Consider the following 17,802-nt stretch of genomic DNA (forward strand, 5'->3'; position numbering starts at 1 on the left):
GAGTGTGTGTGAGAGAGACAGAGAAATTATGTGAGAGCTTGTGTCTAAGTGTGTGTGTGTGTGTGTGTGTGTGTGTGTGTGTGTGTGTGTGTGTTCGTGTAAATATATGTTAATTTGATTTCCCAGATATGATGGATTATAGGGGCTTACGATAACGACAGCTAAACTTCTCTTCAAAGCTCCGGGTTCGTTTCCGTAATTCCGTTTGGCACCCGGATCAATAAAGTTTTTTTTTTTTTTTTTTTTTACCCGAGTCAAATTTAAAAACCGAGCCCTCGTCCAAACGCCTTCACTCTTCTTCTGCCATTTCCGAGTCCCTGTTGATTTTTGCTGTTATTTATTTATTAGTTTTTTGGGGGAAATGAAATGTGCAGCACCACCTGGGGACACGCCTCCCTCGTCCCCCAACAACAATCGGCTTTGGGTTTGATTTATTCCATTGAAGGTGTTTTTCCACTCTGATTTATTTTGTTTAATGTTCGCTTCTTAATGAGTTCATGATCGACTCTGTTTAATGCAGCTATGGGGACGAGTGGTAGTTTCCTGAAAAACACATTCCTTCAATCAACGGCTCAGTTTGAGACATTCCCCGGGTTGTGATGTCAGTTTCCTGGCTGGGATTTCAACCAGCAACCCCCAGGGATTCTGTTTTTGTACCTGAAGCACGGATCAGATTTGACTCTACTGGACTGTGATACTTTGTTTTGAGGCACTTCTGCATTGGCTTCACTTTTTGTCCCCGGATCCTGGGCGTCCTCTTATCCGTTAGCGTGGAAGCTAAACCCCTCGCCGTGACCTTTGACCTCAACAACACTGTTTCCATTTGGAGCTCAGCGTGATGAAGTGAAATATAATATCGATTCGTTCTTCGTCTTTCTGTCCTTCACGTTGTCCTTTTGCTTTTAATCTCTTCTTTTTATATCCCACTTCTTTCCTTCTCCACTTCCACTCGTCTTTCGATCCTTTCTTCCTCTCTCGGCTACTTCCTCCCTTTCATCCTTCCTTCCCTCGTCTCCTAGCGCTGCCTCCTTTGTCCATCGCCCAAAGATGGGGACTATTGATTTTATACACCTTGTTAAAATTGCGTCAAATGCACACTCGCTGTCTGCCTCTGTTTATCTTACACACACACACACACACACACACACACACACACACACACACACACACACACACACACAGACACACACAGCGGCGCGGTGTGACAGTCAGGCTGACAATAGGTGGCTGTCACAGTGATTGATGGCACTGATTATATGTTAATAATGAAATAAACATTAAAAAAACACATCCAGTAACGCTCTTCATCAATGCCTCTATCCATCTTTCCATCTATATCTCACTCTTATGTACATTTCTTGTGCGGAGCCTTTTTTTTTATTTTGCCCTCAGCGATCACAAGCGAGTGATTCGTCCCAAAAACGACATATGTTAGCGATCGAGTGGATCAAGCCCTCGACCATCTGTTTTGTTTTTTTTCAAATAAACTCAGTGTCATTATTAATGAAGGTCGAGCTCCAGGATTTCTCACTAACTCAGTAGGATTTGTTCCAGAACTCTATCAGAGTGTTGAAGGTCGAGCTGAAGTTTTGGATCTTGTGGATCCTGGAGCAGCTGGAACGACTCGTTTCTCTCGGCCGATCGGCTTCTCTGCAACTTTCTACTTTTCTCGTGCACAAATCCTTTGTGTGTTTGGTGACGTGGGATAAATCTGGACCCAAACAATGCTACGTCTGGATCTGGATAAGCGGAGGAATCCACGATTTTCTCTGTCTCAAGTCTGTGGAATCGATTGAACATTGAATTCACGATATCTCCCACAGATCGATGTAAACCTCCTCACATTCATCCTGAGGCGTGACCCTTTTTTAAGAAAATGCATATTATCTGGACTCCACAAACACACACTGTTAAACCCAATGTCGTCATTTCAACTGCACACTTTTCATGGTTGTGTAGAAGAAGTCCTTTGCGTTACTTTGAGCCGGCTCACACATACATGACCCAGCAGGGGGCAGCTTTCATATCAGCACTTTAAAACAAGTTGAAAAAGTTTTGAGAGGACAGAGAGAGAGAGGGAGAGGGAGGGAGGGAGGGACGAGAGATGAGAGAGAGAGAGAGAGAAAGAAAAAAAAAAGTATTTTGGTAAAAACAGAAAAGCAGGACACAACGGTAACCGACGGCAACCATCATCAATCAGAGTTTGAAGACATCGCTGCTGGCAAAGGCGACAGGAACAGAGAGAGAGAGGGAGAGAGAGAGAGAGACAGAGAGAGAGAGGGTGGCGTCGGGATGAAGGGATGTAAATGCTAAAAGAGAACGAGTTAAATATAAAAATAAAAAAGGGGGAGAGAAGGGGAGAGGGACAGACGGGTGATGTTTTTAACCTGTTTTAGTGAAGATGGAGGGAGAAGGAAAAGAGGGATGAGCGAGACGCATTAGAAGAGAATGAGGGGGGGAGAGAGAGAGAGAGAGAGAGAGAGAGAGAGAGAGAGAGAGAGAGAGAGATGTTTTTGGCCTCTTTAGCTGTTTTAAAAGAGGAATTAGGACAAAGACTCGTCACCTTGAGACCCTCTCTCTCTCTCTCTCTCTCTCTTTTAATCTCTCTTTTTATGTCTCTCTCTCTGCCTCCTCTGTCCTTCTCTTTTCACACTTTTTCATGTCACAGTCACATCCAAAAAAAGTAACGTGCTAGAATAAATTTATGAAAACAGGAAATTCACAAAAGTTTGGTTGACGTGGTAACTACCTGGGGACACCGGCTTGTGAAAGGCTCCGCCCCCACCCACCCCCCCCCCAGGCTACGTCAGACACTATGATGTTTAAAAGGAGAACTTTGACGTTGGTAAACACAAATATTTGTTTCCTCATGAGAGTGAAATTAAGTGTATGTATGAAGTGTAGTCATCTGTAGCGTAGCTTAGCATTAGGACTGACCACAGGGGAAACAGCTATTCACAGCATGTTCATCATGGTTTAGCTTGTTCGTTAGTCGCCTTACATTAGTCTTTTTTGTGAGTCTTTTTGTCGTAGTGTGTTGCTCGTCTCTCTGAGCTCAGATTTATGGAAGTTTGTTGACTTTGCAACAAGCAATGGTTACCGTAGACTGAAGGCTGGAGCCCGGGGGCCTCTAGCAGCTCTGGCCTGGCCCCTGTATCCAAGCCTCAATAATATTAAAGATTTTCCTTTTCATCCCAATAGCTCAACAACCTGCAGCCACCGAAAATGACTGTAAAGCATCAACATCTCTATAAAACGGTTCCGTCATGAATGCAGGATTTATTGCACACTGGTTGTGTCGGCCTGCTTTACTTCTATCCGGGTGTACCTAATAAACTGACCACTGAGTGTGACCGTGCTGCTCCTCTCTGCTGGAACCGTTTATACGCCAGCAAAGCAGGTTATTTGAAATTAAATGGTGCGACTCAGCTAAAATGAGAGCCGCCTCAATTTAGGACTCTCCGGCTGCGAGTTCCCTCAAAGGTCGGGGGGGTGGGGTGGGGGGGGGGGGACCATCGCTCAGCGGCGCCGCCACCGTGCACGTTCGCAAAAGTTGGATTCCACAAGAAAAACTCAGATTTCCTCGAGATTCCGTGATTTAATCTCAAAAATTCCATTTAAATGAACTCATCTGATCCCAAACTCTGTTGTGATTGGACACTTCATTCTCTCTGTATCCTCCCTTAAGTCTCTCCTCTTCCTGTCTCTCCATCTTCCCTCTTTACCTTCCGTCCTTGCCTTTATCCCTCATTCATTTCTGTCTTCCTCCTCTTCCTCTCTCACCCTCTCTCTCTCTCTCTCTCTCTCCCACTCTCTCCCCCATCCTCCTCTAAACTCTGTTCTTTCTGGATGAGCAGGTTTTATGAGCAGAGTGATAAAGAGAAGGGGGGATGAAGGGCAGAGAGGGAAGGAGAGGTGGAGGACAGAGGGGGACGGAGAGGGGAAAAGAAAGGAGGAGAGGGATGGAGATGGAAAGAAGTGGAAACGGGGATGAGCTCAGTCTTTATTACAGCAGACTGGATACTGCCAAGAACATTTTTTATGGCTTAAATATCTGCCTGTCCCTTTTCGCTCTCAAGGTTTATTTCGGATTTGAAACTTTTAGGCTGATTCGAAGAATAGAGTTGAGCCTGAAACATCTGTGATATTACCCACAGCTTCCTGAAAGGGTATTTGATAGTTTTTTATGAATCAGGATGTAAACAGTAAATGGACTGTATTCATATAGAGCTTTCTGAGTAGTCCACCAACTTCCGTCAGGTGCATTCTGGGAGTTCGGTGTCTTTATCTTTATTCAACTTGCAGAATAAAGGAACCTGGGATCAAACGACCCGCTTTCAGTCCAGATACTTCCTCCTCAGCAATTCAAATTGATAGGTTTTTTTTCCTATTATATTTGTTGAATTGTTCTTGTTATATTATTTCACCCTCACCAGAAGCATTTTCCGCCTCACGTGAGATTCTATTGGATGTTTGCTGCTTCTATTGACTTGTAATTTAGCTGGAGAAAAAAAAAGGCTCCATGTCCACGTGTGGAGACGAAGCGCCGCTGTCACTCCGACCGGCCCGGAGACGCTCGCTCTGCAGCTTGACACTTAGTAATTGCGTTGTTGAATTAGATTATTAAAGAACACAACTTGAGCCGCTGTCGTCAACATCATCGCTGGAGGTGGCGCTGAGGATGATGGGAAAAGACACACACACACATTCACACACACACACATTCACACACACACGCACGTCGTCCCAGAATTACTGTATATCATCACAAACACAAAGTTGCTTACATGCACGCGTTGTCATCTGCTGCCTGCACACACACACACACAAACAGACACACACACGGTAATGAAAGCTGGGGGCTACTGTGTGAGAGATGGATGGTTTGACTTTAAGCTTGTATAAATAAAAGCTAAATAAATCCTGATGGCCTCTAGTGATGAGTGAGATACAGCAGCAGCGTGTGTGTGTGAGTTTGTGTGTGTGTGACAAGAGTTTGAACACACACACACACACACATACAGAGGCACACACAGACAGACAGACAGACACACACACACACAGCCTGCAGCTCTTTCTCATTCATGTTTCCGTCCCAAAGTGAAACAAAAAAAGAAAATTATAAAAACCCAGCAGAGCAATGTCACCCGACGCTCGAGTCTAAAATATTCTCCCTCTCTTTTTCCTCTCTTGTCCTCCTTTCTTCATATTTCAGCTCCGCAACACACTATTCATCTCTTTTCATTCTCGCACCCTCTCAACACTCTTTCAGACTCTTCCCTTTGCAAACTCGGGGTCTTGCTTTTTCGACCTTGGATGAAAGATGTCCAGAGGAACTTCAGACTGAATGAAATGTACTAAACAATAAATCTAAGACGTCTTGGCTTTACATTAAAAAGAAATCAAAGGGTAAAGTAAGGGTTTCAGGTTTGGGTTAAGAAGTTGAAAGGAGAAAACTCTTAATTTCCTCTATCAGATATGTTCTATTAGCATCTTTACCCCAAGAACATTGCTTTACTGTCTCATATTAAAACTATGTCCTCTTATCATTAATAGTTGGCCCATGCTTGTTCTCTAATCAATGCTATCCACCATCTTGCAGCTACCATTACTCCCAGTGGGCAACGCCCTCCAGTGATGATGGTATTTATATAACACTTTTCTATTCTTGATTCTCTTCTGGTTGGAGGACGACCGCTCGGCCCCCTCAGCCACATACTTTAGCTTTCCTATAGCCAGAGCCGCCCCTATATGATGCATACATGATTTTGATGGTTCATAACTAGGTTGCTTTATAAGACATCGGATTCTCTAAATGCAAAAGGAAAGGTGCCTTAGTGCTTCCTTTCCTTTGTCCTCATCTCATCTCATCTCATCTCATTATTATATACCAACTATTTATCCCTTTACTGGCTATACTAGCCCCATGCATGGACTTTACCACTACATATTCTTACATATTTATATATGTATATGTTTTTGTTGTTTTATATATATATGTTAGTGTACTTTCCACTCCAGCAGCACAAGAACACTTCCCTACTGGACACTGACACAATCACATCATTCCATCCCATTCCTGTATCTGTAAATATGTTCTCCGTATGTGATTTATGTATGTATGTCAGTGAGGTGTTTTAAGTGTTTGAGCTACTGGATGATCTGAATTTCCCTCGGGATTTATAAAGTATCCATCTATCTATCTATCTATCTAAGCATACAAGCCAGTCTTTAAAGGAAGCAATGACGTCCCACAGATAGAGCGACGCTTGTGAGCTAATTCAGGAACTCAACAACTGTCTATAATACATACGCCCTCCCAAAGTGGTGATCTATCTATTCTGCAAAGATTTCCCATCTCTCTCTCTGCTTGTCGAGGCCTCTCCACCCGCCCAGCATCCACCCGCCCAGCATCCACCCGCCCAGCATCCACCTGCAGGTCCCGACAGAGATACCTGCTGATTGTTCCCCTTTATACTAATGTAACAACAGTTGGGGTAAAACCAGAACATGTGTGATACGCAAGCTACGAAAAAACAACAAAGAAAAACAATTCCTCATCTGTATCTTCAACAATCCCCGATCGCACCACTGTAAAACTTTAATCTTATCATTTAAAATCCAGGTAACTTTCCTGGAACATACATCACTGTCAGGGGACGCTGTACTTCCTGCTGCCGCCCTGGGAGTTTCTCACCGCTGATGAATTACGTTATTTCACCTCCTGCCGTCGCTCAGTCGGGCTTCAGGAGAAAAGTGCGATAAACAGAGACGACACAAAGTGAGTTGTGTCTCCTCAGAAGGGACAGACACATTATGAACAGAGGACAATCACACAAAAGAAGGATTCAGACCTGGTCCACTTCTCCACAGCAGCTCTCTGATTGGCTTGTTGGGTCGGAGCAACTACAGGATCGAGGAGGAGGAGCCAGGTGCAGCTAATGAGCAGCAATTACAAGCTACGCTAGCTGGAGTTAGAACTGTTGCTCTCATAGATATATATAAAGACTAGATTTCTCGTCTGCGTTGCCGGCCAACGGAGCCGGACGTCACCACATGGCGGCCATCTTGCTAGGGGGCATCTCGCTCACCCATAACATTGTGTTGGTAGTGGTAAATAACCATAACTTGCTCAATTTTCAACCGATTTTGAAACGGTCTGGTTTGTTATAAACGTCAGAGATGTAGATATGACACTGCATAAATGATTACATTTTTTTTAGAAAATAACATAATTATTCATACGTTTTCAGTTTTCAGTATTCATCACGTCCGGCTCCGTCGAACGAGACATCTAGTCTTTATATATGTCTATGGTTGCTCTGTCCAACGTTAGCATCACAAGTTCAGTTCGCTATAATAGAGCTGGTGATGGTTATTCACATCAATAACAACACGTTATTATCTATAAAAGCTCCGATAGCTTGTTGAAGTTGGATCACAGCTGGTAATCAAGTTTCATCCAAACTAAATCAGATCTGGTGATAAAAACCACAGTTTATCTAACGTTAGCATCACATTGTTAGATTTAAAAGCCAAGATACACAGCAAAATCGGGAGTGTTAATTCAACTCACAGAGTGTCAAATTTAACACTTTTTCTGAGTTTATATAATCCTCACGGATTCTGAGTTAAAATTACACTTTGAGAAGTGTTAATATTTTAACTCTTTAATAGTGATAAATATTTGACATCATTGGTGTTATTTTATGACACCACATAAGTGCACCTTTAACTCTAAATTGTGTTATTCCCTTTCACTGTGAGTGTTAATTTTTAACATACATAGTGTTATTTTATGACACGTTAAAGTGTATTTTTAACACTAAAATCGTGTTATTTCATTTCACTATGAGAGTTAATTTTTAACATACATAGTGTTATTTTATGACACATTAAAGTGTATTTTTAACACTAAAATGAGAATGAGGGTTAGTCTCACACCTGTCTTGATAAAGAGAGCCGAGGGATTTTGTTATGGTTCATTGGGTGCAGCCGAGAGAGGAACATGGCTCCTCCCATATTTTATGATCAACTCCATCGGAAGTGAATATAACTCAGTCACAGGTGTTAACATTTAACTCGCTTGATTGACAACGCTCTCAGAGCTTTTTGATCCCTACAGGTGTTAAAACAACTCCAAAATCAACACCCACCAACTCAAAAATATTAACACTGAAAATACCAACACTACAGATTTTGCTGTGTAGATAGTTATGATAATAATAGAATATCAAACAAATATTAATTAAGTCCGAACAGGATTGTTTTAGAATCGTTCATGTGACAGTTCGAGTTATTTAATGCACCGAGGACAATAGAAAGTAAAATGGTCTTTCGTGTACAACACCCGTCTCGTCCTCCGTCCGTCTCTCGGGGTCGAGAAGCGTTTTGCAGACAAGTTTTTCCACTTTCGTCCTCTCACTCTCTTGTCACCTCCTCTCACCTCCTCTTCCTCCATCTCGACGCTTTCACTCCTCTTCCTCTCTCCCTCGCTCTCAACGCCCCGAAGTATAACTCCAAGTTCACACGGGTCATTATAACCCCGCTGAGGGACATTCACCTCCACCGAGACCTCATCCCTCTCTCCGTCCGCCCGTCCTCCTTCCAGCCTGAGTCCAGTTTGATCTTTATCGGTCCTGAGAGGAAAATCATTTTGCTTATGTCCCTCGGACTCCTTTTTTAAATCTGTTTCCGTGCCACCTCTTCCTTTCTTTACCTTTACTTTTGTCTTTCTTCTTTGCTGTCCCACCTTTTCTCCTTGACCTCCTCATCATCCCTCCTTCATGGGTCTTATTTCCAGTATAAAACATCAACATGTCTAGGGACAAAATCAAAAATGTCCTGCATTCATTCATGGTTCAACAACAGTAAGGGTCAACACCAACCTTCACAATAAAAGCACCGGGTTTCACCATCTTTTACTGTGAAGACGCAGCCTCACGATTGGCTGATATTCAGATTCAATTTATTCTTTTTTTTTTATGAAAAACCGTCTCATCCTCTTTCTCCCTCTCTGTCTGTTTCTCTCTCTTTTCATTCAGTTGCAGTTTCTCGGTGTAATGAGATTACACGGGATTATAAAACCCTGTCTGTGTGTAATCCACACCACTCAATCCCATTTAGCTGCTCACACACAAACACACACACACACACACACACACACACACACACACACACACACACACACACACACACACACACACACACACACACACACACACACACACACACACACACACACACACACACACACACACACACACACACACACACACACAATTCTCTCTGAGTCTTTTTCTCTTTTCATTCTTTTCTTCTTTTATGATGATAATTATCACCACTTCATTTAGTTTCTTCTCCTCTTTTCCTCATCTCTAATTTGCCCTTCTTTTAAAGACATCCATCCTTTTCCTTTTCCTCCTTCAGCCTCCATCTTTCTTTCCTCATCCATCTATCCAAAGTGTTTCCTTTCCTTTCCTTCCTCCCCACTTCCTTCCATCCATCTACTTGTTCTTCTTTGATCCAATCCATCCCTCATTCCTTCCCATCTTTCTTTTCCAACTTGTTTTGCCTCCCTGTATCATCCATCGTTCTTCCCCTCTTCTTTCCAACTGCATTTTGTCTTTCATCCACCTATCATATAACTCTCTTCTTCTCTCTCTAAATCGCTTCACTCCCTTATTTCCTCCTCTCCTCTCCTCTCACTCCTTCCCTCTGTTCTTCTCCTCCACCTGTGCTCTCATCCCTTCTTCCCTCATCCTTCTATCAAAAATGTTTCCTTTCCTTCCTTCCTTCCTTCCTTCCTTCCTTCCTTCCTTCCTTCCTTCCTTCCTTCCTTCCTTCCTTCCTTCCTTCCTTCCTTCCTTCCTTCCTTCCTTCCTTCCCTCCTTCCTTCCTTCATTCCATCCTTCCTTCCTTCCTTCCTTCCTTCCTTCCTTCCTTCCTTCCTTCCTTCCTTCCTTCCTTCCTTCCTTCCTTCCTTCCTTCCTTCCGTCCTTCCTTCCTTCCTTCCTTCCTTCCTTCCTTCCTTCCTTCCTTCCTTCCTTCCTTCCTTCCTTCCTTCCTTCCTTCCTTCCTTCCTTCCTTCATTCCTTCCTTCCTTCATTCCATCTTGCCTTCCTTCCTTCCATCCAATCCATCCCTCATTCCTTCCCATCTTTCTTTTCCAACTTGTTTCTCATCCCCATTTCATCCATCGTTCTCCCCCTCTTTCCAATTGCATTTTGTCTTTCATCTACCCATCCTATAACTCTCTTCTTCTCTCTCATTTTCTTCCCTCTCTTATTTCCTCCTCTCCTCTCCTCTCACTCCTTCCCTCTGTTCTTCTCCTGCACCTGTGCTCTCATCCCTTCTTCCCTCATCCTTCTATCCAAAATGTTTCCCTTCCTTCCTTCCTTCCTTCCTTCCTTCCTTCCTTCCTTCCTTCCTTCCTTCCTTCCTTCCTTCCTTCCTTCCTTCCTTCCTTCCTTCCTTCCTTCCTTCCTTCCTTCCTTCCTTCCTTCCTTCCTTCCTTCCTTCCTTCCTTCCTTCCTTCCTTCCTTCCTTCTTTTTCTTCTTTTCTCCAATCCATCCCTCATTCCTTCCCATCTTTCTTTTCCAACTTGTTTCTCATCCCCGTCTCATCCATCGTTCTTCCCCTCTTTCCAATTGCATTTTGTCTTTCATCCACCCATCCTATAACTCTCTTCTTCTCTCTCATTTTCTTCCCTCTCTTATTTCCTCCTCTCATCTCCTTTCCTTCCTCTCCCTTTCTTTTCTCCTCCACCTGTGCTCTCATCCCTCCTTCCCTCACCAGGAGGAGCATGCGTCCATCTCACCACCAGAGCTCGCGTTTGAGCCACAACTGGACACACACGCACACACACAAACCAACAAGTGCACACACGCACACACACACAAAGCAGGAGTTGAAAATACAAAACTGCAGAAGAAGAAAAAAAATAAAAACTTCCGTGAGAAAGTTTATGGAATAGCAGATCACACGCGCGCGCACACACACACACACACACACACACACACACACACACACACACACACACACACACACACACACACACACACACACACACACACACACACACACACACACACACACACACACACACACACACACACACACACACACACACACACACACACACACACACACACACACACACACACACACACACACACACACACACACACACGCACACACACACCTTCCCTCCTCAACCAATCACACCTCCAGTCCTGCACTAGGGGCTCTTTGATTGGCTCTCCGGGCTGTCAGTGAGACGGGGGGCGGGGCTTGGGGCTGACCTGGAGTCGGATCCAGTGTCTTCCACGCTCAGACCGGACAGTCCGCGATCCGGACCCGACCCACAGGCACCGAGTTCCCGCTGCACAGGGAGAGAGAGACCGGAGAGAGGACCGGAGAGAGGAGGAGAAATACAACGAGAGAAGAAGAAGAAGAAGAAGAGGAGGAGGAGAAAGTGGAAGAAAAGAGGAGAAAGAGACTCACAAGTGTTTTAGCGGAGCGCGGAGCAGGAGGAGAAAGTGAGAGAGGAAGAGAGGAGGAAGAGAGGAGGAAGCTCCATGTCGCTCCCCGGCTCCCCTCCGCTGCTCACGCCGGGCTCGGGCACCCAGACCCCGGCCTCGCTCTACCGCCCGGCTCCGGACGGGCTCCACGGCTCGGTGGCCTCCAGCGGCCCCCCCACCCCGCTGTGCCCGTCCCCCCGGCTCTCCAGCACCATGCTCGGCGCCTTCCTGCCCGGAGCCCCGCTGGTGCCCGGTGCCCTCGGCGGGCTCGGACCCCTCAGCTCCCCGGGCCTGACCCCCGGATCCCCCGGCCTGCAGCAGCCGTCCTCCGGGCTGTGCAGCGAGTGCAAGCTGGTGGAGGTGCACGGGGTGAAGGTGGCCAGCTTCGGGTCGGACCAGGGCCAGGAGCTGATCTGCCTCCCGCAGGTGTTCGACCTGTTCCTGAAGCACCTGGTGGGGGGGCTGCACACCGTGTACACCAAGCTCAAGCGCCTGGACATCGCCCCGGTGGTCTGCACCGTGGAGCAGGTGCGAGTCCTGCGGGGGCTGGGAGCCATCCAGCCCGGGGTGAACCGCTGCAAGCTCATCTCCAGGCGGGACTTCGAGACGCTGTACCAGGACTGCACCAGCGCCAGGTCAGTGGTCCATGTGGTCCCAGTGGTCCCCCCAGTATCACCAGTCCCACCATCAGGGTCCCACCAGTGGAGCTGCACTGGGAGCAGCCTCCAGGGGCGGCTCTGCAGGTTCTACGGACTTTAGTGACTTTACTTTACAGGATATTTGTGGAAATGACAAGAGCTGCTAGTGAGGCTTCATTTATTTAACATGCATTTAACTTTAGATTAAGTTTCTCATTTTATTTCTGAAATTCCTGCGTCTCCAACACTTGTGCTTGAGGAGTTTTGAGGGATTTTATTTTGCAGGGTTTCTTTTTTATTGTACAGAGCTGTTACCGAAGCTTCAGCTATTTAACATTTATTTAATATTTATTTAACTCCAGCTGAAGTTTTCTTTGGATCTGAGGCTCCAATTCTACTTGAAATCCTTTATTTTTGCAGGATATTTTTTTTTAATTTCCAGAGCTAATGAGGCTTAATTTCCATTGAAATCAGTTGGAATCAGTTTCCCTCAGAGTATTTGTTTCTTTGTTAATATATAAGTGACTTTATTTTGCAGGGTATCTCTTAAAAGTACAGAGCTGTTATTAAGGCTTCATTTCCACGTCATTTATAGCAAAAATCTCCAATATTTGTATAACGTAAGTGAAGTTTTCCTCTGAACCTGCGGCTCTACTTTCAATAATGAGTCTCCAACACCTGTCGTGGGTGTTTTTAGTGACTTTATCTTGCAGGAAAGGAAATCTAAAATGTCCATTTCTATAACATTTATATAAGATTTAGGTTTAGTCGGTTTCCTCTGAATCTGAGGCTCGGTCTCTTCTGTAAATCCTGCAGCTCTCACACTCTGTCCTGGGTCTTCAGGTGTTTGTGTAAAGATTCAAGTGACTTCATTTTGCAGCATATTGCTAAAACACTCGGAGCTGATAACAAGGCTTCATTTCTAAAACGTATATATAGTATTTCTATACATTTTTAAAACATTTCCTCTCACTCACCATGCATCTCTAACACTTCAGGTGCATTTGTGCAGATTTAAGTGATTTTATTTTATTGGATGTTTTTAAAATTTAAAAGAACTTATAGTTTTTCCTCTGGATTTTGTGGTTAGAACTTTACTTAAATCCTCGGCTCGTGTGTTTCATCATTCAGTTTCATTTTTTAGCTGCTGATATTTTTGGGATTCAGTTTGATTCTTTAATGTGACTTCCTGTTCCGTTCCCGGCTGATTCCATCTTTTCTGTAAAGTACAAAAGGACATAAAACAACTTCTGTTGACTTTTCCTTATTGGAAAGATGACCACACTCATAATCCACGGCTGTGTGTGTAAACAGTTGTTTTACAGCACGTTTAACTGTACGTGTGCGACTTCCTGTCACCTGCTCGTCCACACTTTTAATTTGACTTCAAACTTTCAAATTAAAGCGTCCTAGTGACCCCATGCGAGTCTTCACCATTTTCAAACAAGTCAGTTCGATGTTGAAGTTCAGAACAGAGATTATGAATATTTCACTTTTAAAAAATTTACATGTTGAAGGCTGCACTTCTTGATCTAAGCAAACATTTTCCAAACTCATCTTATTTTCATTGTTGGCTCATTTGAAATTCTGCCAGAAAGAGAAACGATTTAATTGTTTTCTGCGTCAAATTCTAATAAATTTGGTTTGTCAGTCCAATCTGAATATAAACATAACATAATATCCATATTCCTGTTTGAAAACAATATAAAAATATGCTGCATTTGTGATAACAAAAGTTGCCTGCGAACCGTCATTCAAAATCAAATGATTCCAGTGATAATTATCTGAACATTTCAAAGAGCAGCTGCTGAGAGATAATTCAGCTGAACTTTTAAATCAAGCAAATCTGACAAAACAACTAAAAAGACACTTAAAAAAAAACACACTCGCTCACGATTGGTCGCAGTTTTTCAGGAGAGAGAATTAACTTCAGTTAATCAGGAGGAAGATGTTTATGTTCAAGTGCTAGAGATTAATTCTGGAAAACCATCGACGACAGCGAACAAAATACAATGAGAACTTTCTACAGTTAATAAAAATTAATCCATGTGAAGAACCTCAGACTCTGAATTAAAGCTGCCTCGAGAATTAATGACACAGAATTTCATCGCAGTTCAGGTGATACCATAATATCACTCGTATATTAAACCACATCATTTTGATTTTCAAATGATTCTTTTATTATCAAAAGTAGGCAAAGTAAAAAACTCCATCACACACACACATTTACAAGTGTTTGACCAAATATCACAAAACTGACAGCAACTTTTTGCTCAGTGTTCATTACATGAATCCACCTCCGGTTGAATGAGTAAACAAACTACAAAACTTAAAATCTCACAATCTGCCAATAAAGTAAAAAATTAACCTTCAGTGAAACATTGAACACGACCCCACGGGACGTAAATCTGATTCGTCTGATGTTTAAACCAAAGAACGAGACAAACTCACGGCGCTGAAGGTCGAGACCTCGTCCACCATGTGGCTCTCTGTCCACAGGGACTCAGGTGAGACCACTTCCTGTTGAAGACTCTGTGGGCGGAGCCACAGGAAGCAGGAAGCACAGGGGGCTGCGTTAAATCTCAAAATCCCCAAATAAAGTTTTACTGATAAAAGCAGCAACAGTAAAAAAGTAAACTAACTTAAAAACATTTTCACGTCCAAAAATACAATTATGTATTTTCTTTCCTTTGTTGCCTGAATGGAACATAAAGCAAACTTGGTGTTTTTGGTCATTTGAACACTTTGCAGCATTTTACTTCAGTTTCCTTGTTGAACAACATGTTTGCCTCGTTTGGTGGGTGTGTCAGAGGTGTCGTCCAATCAGCAGCGACCTGTATATAAACCCTGGCATAATAAAAAGATGGTGACACAATGGATTGTGTAGTTTTTGACGGTTATAACTTAGAGATTTTGTCGTCCTTGTGAACGCAGCCCGGCTGAGGGAAGGTAGAGAAGTCGGTGGAAAGAGTTTTCATGCAACGATGACACTGAAAGTTTTAGGTGGAAGTTGTTCAGTATCGGCTAATTATTAACGTATTGTGTTGCAGAGGAGTTGGGGAGTGACACACACGCACACACACACACACACACACACACACACACACACACACACACACACACACACACACACACACACACAGTCTTTATTTGTTTGCGTCCATCTCTTCTCTCTCTTCTTTGTCTTTCATTATTCTTGACTCTTTTTATCACCCACTCACACTTTCTCCCTTTATCTCCCCCTCCGCCTCTCACCCATATCTGTTTCTCCTCTGCACACACACACTCACACACACACACACACACACACACACACACACACACACACACACACAGACACACACACCCGCTCAGCGGTACATGTCAGGGGTGATAATGGATCATGTGAACGGTGAATGCTCGCGGAACAACACGGCTGGAGAGCTATTGTTGTTGAACGCACAGCGAACACACACTCCTCTCTCTCTCCAATCATATTGACATTCCTCTAATGCCTCGCTCGCCCGCCTCACACTCACTCTCACTAATGCTCGCTCGCCCGCCTGCTCTTTCTCTCCACATGATTCCCTGGGAAAAAGAAAGGAAAAATTAAAGAAAGACAGAAAGTGACTGCATCGTTCCTCTTGTGTGTGTGTGTGTGTGGTTGTGTGCGTGTGTGTGTGTGTGTGTAAATACGATGATAAACACTTCCACTTAATTTAATTCAAACTGCTCTTTTAGTCGTTTTCTTAATGATCATTCATCTCATTCACAAAATAAAAATAAAAAAGAGGAATAACGTTCTCTGGAGAAAGTGAACGTTTCCCACACTTCCTGCTGAAGATGGAAAATAAAGTGAGACTTATTTAGAGTTGATGACGTCAGACCTTAAAGTGCAGAAGGTCGTCTGTCGCCACACAACTTTTCTCCTGCCGGGGTCGGGGGGGTGAAAATGTTGTGTGACGCAAAGTGAAATTAATTTGACTCTTGATGAATCAGTTATTTTCTGGTGACGACTTCAGATTCACTGAGAATATTCAGAATAAAGTGTTTGTGATTATGTTTAACAAACAGGCAGCAGAGGTTGTTCCTCCTCCTCGTCACCTCATTGTGTGTGTGTGTCTGTGTGTGTGTGTGTGTGTGTCTGTGTGTGTGTGTGCGTGTGAGGGAATCGATAGTGAGCGACAGGAGGGAGGGTTGCTGATGTCGGAGTGTTATTCTCGGCTCTCCTTATCACGACAGGCTGTTGGAGCCCACACACACACACACACACACACACACACACACACACACACACACACACACACACACACACACACACAGTCACTTGTTTTGCCTTCTGGCTGAGGTATGTCTGTCTGTGTGAGTGTGTGTGTGTGTGTGTGTGTGTGTGTGTGTGTCTGTCTGTGTGAGTGTGTGTGTGTGTGTGAGCTATCATGTCACACCGGCTCAGTTTCCATCTCTGTGTAACAGTCTGCGGTGCTGTTCATAAACGCGTGGATGTGTGTGTGTTGATATTTCTGTCTCTCTGATGGGTGTGTGTGTGTGTGTGTGTGTGTGTGTGTGTGTGTGTGTCTGGTTTCAGCTCCGCTTTGTGCTGTTGGTTAATTGATAAAGGTTAAAGCTCTGGCCGGTCAGGGAGCTCAGGTCACCTCGCTGCATTGTGACGTTGTGTGTGTGTGTGTGTGTGTTTGTGTGTGTGTGTGTGTGTGGGTGTGTGAGTCCAACCAATCAGATGCCATCTAAGCACAGTTAATCAATCACGTTGATCAGGTTTCAGTCAGTAGCACAAACATAGAGTTGAAGTTGTGTTGAGATGGACGAGTCTCCGTCTTTGAGTTTTACAGTTTCTGTGTAATAATGTATGAATTATTCAGTTAGCTAATTAACCAATTAATCAATTAGTCGATTAATCAGCATGCGGCTATTAAAACAAACAGACACAGGGTGAAACGTGTCGTGCTTGGTGGAGGTAACACAACTTTCACACATGGTCTCACATGGAAAGTGTCATGTTTCACATCAGGAGAGTGTCCGGGTCAGACGGATAAACTCTGCTGTGGAAAGATCAGTGTTGTTGTTTACAGCTCATCCACACCTGCGTCTGGAATCTCCTCGTGTTTCCAAGTTCTTCATCTTCTACGTGTACGGCTCGTCTTCTTCAACCTGAGATATCTGAGTTCTTCCAGTTCCACGTGCGTCTGGTGTTAGAAGCCTCATCAACACGTCCACTCGCTCAGTGGGAAGCTTCCACACGTCGTCCTGCTGTTCTCTCACATGGACTCACTCTGTTACCAGGGGGGGTGAAGGAAGAGATCCAGAAAATATCCAGAACCTTTTGGATAAATTCATAAAAAATATCATAACTTGGGTCAGAAGACAAACTCGAGGTCTGTGGCGTCAGAGTGTTAACGTGTGAGCAGCTCCGAACAATGAGAGAGGTTTATATCGTCATCGTAGATTAACACGTCTCAGTGTAAAGTGAGACGCTCCTCTCGTCCTGCGTTTTTATTATCCAGCAACCTGAGGGCGAGAGAGAGAGAGAGAGAGAGGGAGAGAGAGGCTTCATGCATCACTTCTCTCTCTTTCTCTCACTCGCTCTCTCTCTCTCTCTGTTTTTTTCCGGATGAAAACAGAGGGAGGGAGAGAGAGAGAGAGGTGA

The 17,802-nt window shown here is 44.1% G+C and overlaps 1 protein-coding gene across 1 annotated transcript in view; it reads left to right on the plus strand.

Moving 5' to 3' along the window:
- Positions 1-11,352: 11,352 nt before the first annotated feature.
- LOC133028677 (dachshund homolog 2-like) overlaps positions 11,353-17,802 on the plus strand; it is a 59,085-nt gene continuing 52,635 nt past the window's right edge. Inside the window, exon 1 of the mRNA XM_061095636.1 lies at positions 11,353-12,158. Coding sequence (XP_060951619.1) covers positions 11,581-12,158 — 578 coding nt within the window. The 5' untranslated portion in view covers positions 11,353-11,580. The remainder of the gene's footprint in view (positions 12,159-17,802) is intronic.

This window comes from Limanda limanda, chromosome 22 (genome assembly GCF_963576545.1).
Source record: "Limanda limanda chromosome 22, fLimLim1.1, whole genome shotgun sequence".
In the NCBI taxonomy this organism is placed as follows: Eukaryota; Metazoa; Chordata; class Actinopteri; order Pleuronectiformes; family Pleuronectidae; genus Limanda; species Limanda limanda.